Below are 5,058 nucleotides of genomic sequence, written 5' to 3' on the forward strand. Positions count from 1 at the left end.
GTACCTAAAGATATTTTGGAAAGAGCAGTGAACCAAATGTCAGACTAAAACCATTGGCCAAGGGGTGTCCTCTTCATCATGGTTTTACACTATAAAAAGGACCTCAAGCCACCTCTGTAAAGCACTTCAACTTTCACCCTCACCTTCAACCAGACTTCAACTTTCACCCTCACCTTCAACTAGACTTCACTTTTCACCTTCACCTTCAACCAGACTCTCACTTTTCACTTTCACCTTGATCATCTTCTTCTTCACAGACCTTGAAACCCTTTTCATCATTCACTCTCACTTTTCACTTTCACCTTGATCATCTTCTTCTTCACAGACCTTGAAACCCTTTTCATCCTTTACTTTCACCTTCACTTTCATCCTCTTCTGAGAGCTTCTCTTCTCTGTAAACCATTCCTGTCCACTTTAAACAAAGCTCATTCATCCTCTTGTGACATTAGTGGAGGTCTCAACACTTGTTCTCCACCTCTCTTCCTCATTATTAGTTCTTGTATTGCTTATTTGTCATTAATAGAAGTCTCTTTCTCACAAGTTTACTTACCCCTAATCTCTCATCTTAACTATTATTTTTCATTTAATCTATTTTTCACAAAATCCACCCGAATCATTATCTTATATTTTTAAATAAAACAAAAAAATAATAAATAATAAATAATAAAATATTATATTTTATCTTAAATTTACTACTATAATAATAATAAGATCCGTCCCAAAATTAAAACAAATTAATAAAGAGATCTACTCACAAGGACGGATCCAGAAACGTTATTATGGGGTCAATAATATATTTGATATAAAAAAATATATGCAAATAAATTATAATGTAAGATGCATTACAAAAATATATTGATAGAGAATATATATTTAAAGTACAAAAAATGTGTATTTTTTTACTAACGAAGTGGTACACGTCGATTCTTCATATCATAAAATTCATCGATAATAGAATGTGTCTAATCTTTCAGCAATTTTCTTCTCAATGTAAATCAAAAGACAATTAGTAAGAAATTCATCTTCCATTTTGTTTCTGAGTCTATTCTTCACAATATTCATAGTTGAAAAAGATCTCTCAATTGTAGCAGTTGAAACAGGGAGAGTTAATACCAAGCGAATCAAACGATCAATGAAAGGATATGTTAAAGACTTTCCTATCTTTGTTAATCCTTGACATAACTCTGAAATTGTGTACAAGTTAGTTAATTCAACATGATTAGGAACATCAAGTTCATAATGTTGAGCTTGGATTCTAATGTGAAATTTCTCTTGATCACTGAAGTCACTTGGATAAAACCGTTCTACTAATTCACTTACTTTGTTGACACTAAAGAACTTATAACTATCTCTGGGATCTAAAGTTGAACTTAAAGTAAGCAATTCTACCATATTATCATTGAATCTTCCATTAAACTCTTACAATTGTGTATCAATTACAGCCAGAAATAAATTAACACGGTAATGATGCTCTACTGAAATTTGGTCAACAATTTTGCGAGTTCGGCATCTTCTAGAAATATGCAATGCATTCATATCAGGAACTTCAACTTCATATTTCTCACAAAATAATATAACTTCTTTTATGAAAGTCTCCCAACTTGATTCTCTCATTCTTTAGATTAAAGTATTGGTAGTAGAAACCAGAATTAAAGCATTCAATATGTCTTGATTTTTTCGTTGCAAAACTTGACAAAGATCATGACCAACTTCCAAAATATTTCACATCAAATGTAAAACAAAGACAAATTCAAAGGATGTGATAGCATCATAAGTAGCACTAGCGTCACCACGAGTGGAGAAATTATCTTCTACGGTACTTTTTTCAAGAACTTAATAAGTAGCATCAAACATGCATAGCAAGCTACATACAGAATTCAAATGAGACTCCCATCCAGTATCTCCAACTCTTTGCAAAGTACCAATTTGATTAAGTTCACTACATGTCACAATTTGATCATTGTCAATTAAGTTTGCAACATTATTTACTTGAGCAACCCTTAACTGATCATGTTGTTTAGGAGAAACAGTCACAACATTCACAATTAGTGTAAGTTTTGAAAAGAATTGATGAACATAGCAAACTTCTTTGGCTGCAGAAACAAGTGCTAATGGTAATCGATGAGCAAGACAATGAATGTAATAAGCAAAAGGGCAATATTTCAAAAATAGAGCTTGCAATCTATTCCATTCACTACGCATATTACTAGTTCCATCATACCCTTGTCCCCTATGATTTTGGACATCAAGATTATGATGAGAAAGAACTGATGAAATTTCTGTTTTCAATGTCAAAGAACATGTATCCGAAACATATATAAGATTAAAAAATCTTTCTTGACAACACAACCGTGCTTGTCTACAAATCTCAAAACCACATACATTTGTTCTCGCTTTGGCTCATCTCTTGTTTCATCAATAATTATACAAAATTTAAAATCGCCAATTTCTTCTCGAGGGAAAGTCGTATCTCAGATAGGTGAAGTGCAACAATCACAATATCAATAATTCAGTATATATGCATTTACTCTCAGCCATAAATCAACATTTATCTCAGCCATCCGACTTAAAAATCATAATTCATTATCAGCCATGAACCATCATCACACACAACCATTCGGCTCATATCATACACAGCCTTACGGCTCATACCATACACAACGCTCCACCATCCTCCTCAATAACTTATAACACTATCATTAGTCATAACTCCTCATTAAATCCCCTTTCTTCATCCACAAATTATCCCCTTCCCTAACTTTGTAACAACCCAGACCAACCAAATAATCCAATAATTATAAAATTGGATAATAAATCATAACTTGTCTCAAATTCAATAAATCACAACTTGCCTTAATTATCTTTAATAAAATAATCTCTGAAATTAAGGCTATAAATAACTATATGATTTGAGACTTGATCATAATAAGAATTTTCAAAAGTTCTGAGTCTTACATTCTACCCACCTTATAAAAATTTTCGCCCTCGAAAATTGATACAAAACGAAAGAAATTTCATAACAGTTCACCCTTGAACACATTTAAGGAAGAAGCAAAAATATCTCAAAATATAAACATATATCCGGTTTCCAAATACTTTGATTGTCATATGCATAAGGGTGCAAAGGTAGGAGTGTGATTGCAAAGCAACTTTGCAAGAATAGGCTCAATGCAAAAGATGACATGATTCAAACATGTGGTAGAAGAGCAAGGCATATAAAACAAGATGGTGTTAAAACGACGTGCTTAACACCAGTGTAATACCCGATCTAACCGAAATTAATTAAATAATAAGTTAAATAAGAGCGAATATGGTTGGAAGATTTGGCAATTGGAATTTGATAATTCAAATATGATATTTGGATTCAGTGAATTTTTTCGAGTCGGAAAACATAGTTTTCTGCGTAAAAGCGCGCAGTGGAATTTTGACCGGCAGTACCGGCTGAGATCTGTCTGGTACTACAGCTGAGGAAATTGATTATGGGTAAATAAGATTAATAAATGAGGAACTATAATTAGGGAAGGTAGAAATATTTAAAGTGCAATTTAGAGCGCTAATCTTAAAGGTTTTGGCCCAAAATTGGGTCAATGGGCAAAAATAAGTGAACCGGGCCTAAGTGGGCCCAAGACCCAACATATATAAACATTAGTTATGAGCATTTCAGCTCATTTTGCCCTAAAGAAGGGGTGTTGGGCGCTGAAATTGGGAAGAGAGAAGAGAAGAGAGAAAACCTAACTCTCTTTGATCTTCAAACCACCATAACTTGAGCTACGGAGCTCCGATTGACGAGCCGTTTGCGGCCACGCGTCGCTCTTCTCATCCTCTACAATTCTATTTAATTTTTGTGGTGAGTATTCCATTCATCTCTGCCCAGTTTTCGAAATTCTCCACTGTTACACGTTTTTGGGTAATTAGTATTGAAATCTTGTGATTTTGGGTGTTTAGGGATACTCCAACATGGATTCTAAGTGGGTTCTATCCCTACTTCATATGGGCTGAGGTAAGAAGTGCTCAAACCCTTGTGACTTGTCATTTTTATGAGCCCTAGGTTGATGTATGTATGTGATATTGGTTATGTTAGTGTATTTGGTGATGTTGGTGCACAATTGGGAGATTGGTATTGCTTGAGGAGCTTTGGTGAGGCTTGGAGCTAAGGTTGGTGAAGACTTCCAAAGAAGAGGATCAATTGGTTTGGCTACAAGAGGTACGGTTTAAGTTTCATTTAAGTACCGTGTGTTGTGATGAGAATTCCTAGGCTAGATGCCCCTAGGATTAAGTTTGGATTGTGTAAATGGTTGGTGCTAATATGCATAGTTGGTATGTAATGTGAATTAATGATTTGGGTTGAGAATTGTGTGGCCTTGTATGCTTGGTGTATTGAGAATTTGATGTACTGGGTAATGAGTATTGATTTGTGGTTTATGCATTTAAATTATGATATTGGGCCGGAGGCCGTGGATTTTGGGCCGGAGGCCGAAAAAAGGTAAGAAAGGTAAGTTGATGTGTGCATTGTATGATGACACAAGTGATTGGATGAATTTCAGATAATGAATATATGAATGATTGGGTTGGTTATTGAATAATAAGGTTTGAGGAGTTGAGGTATGGGATTTGGTAAATTTGGGTGCAATTATATAGATGAGGTATGTTGGTTTTGGTTGAGATATATTATATGGTCATATATGTGATTATGATTATTGATGCCTTGATAGTATGATGATGCATTAGAGATATGTTTGTCGTGATATATGCTTGAGGAATGATTAAGGTTGATTTGTGGGTAAAGCCACGTGATAGTGAGTACGATATTGATTATGTATAATGATGGTTGATTGGAAATAGTGTTGTTGAAATTTGGCATGAGAAAGAGTATATGATATGTAAATGTGTTTGAGTTTGAGAAAGTGTCAACGCGCGAGTTGAGGAGGCTTGATGTTGATTTTGGTATATTTTGATTGATTTCAAAGAAAAGGCTGAAATTGGCATGTTTTGATTGATTTTGAAAAGAGTTGAAAATGACTTGTTTTGAAAATGGCACTTTGTGGTTTTGTATGGAAA

At 34.2% G+C, this 5,058-nt stretch overlaps 1 protein-coding gene across 1 annotated transcript; it reads right to left on the reverse strand.

Moving 5' to 3' along the window:
• Window positions 1–942: 942 nt before the first annotated feature.
• On the reverse strand, window positions 943–2,202 carry LOC148576056 (uncharacterized). Its single transcript, XM_088502666.1, has 2 exons — window positions 1,873–2,202; window positions 943–1,416 (listed from the first exon to the last, which is right to left on the reverse strand). Exons 1-2 carry the CDS (start codon window positions 2,200–2,202, stop codon window positions 943–945), a joined length of 804 nt encoding a protein of 267 aa, XP_088358792.1.
• Between the last annotated feature and the right edge of the window lie 2,856 nt (window positions 2,203–5,058).

The sequence above is a fragment of the Arachis ipaensis genome, chromosome B1 (assembly GCF_059453495.1).
Source record: "Arachis ipaensis isolate K30076 ecotype BB chromosome B1, ASM5945349v1, whole genome shotgun sequence".
Classification (NCBI taxonomy): Eukaryota; Viridiplantae; Streptophyta; class Magnoliopsida; order Fabales; family Fabaceae; genus Arachis; species Arachis ipaensis.

What these genes read in the sequence shown, in the direction of transcription:
- LOC148576056 (XM_088502666.1), bottom strand. Translation starts at nt 2,202, where the DNA reads ATGCGTAGTGAATGGAATAGATTGCAAGCTCTATTTTTGAAATATTGC. An exon ending in GGGAGTCTCATTTGAATTCT is followed by an intron (nt 1,417 to 1,872) that starts GTATGTAGCTTG and finishes CAATTGTAAGAG; the next exon opens with TTTAATGGAAGATTCAATGA.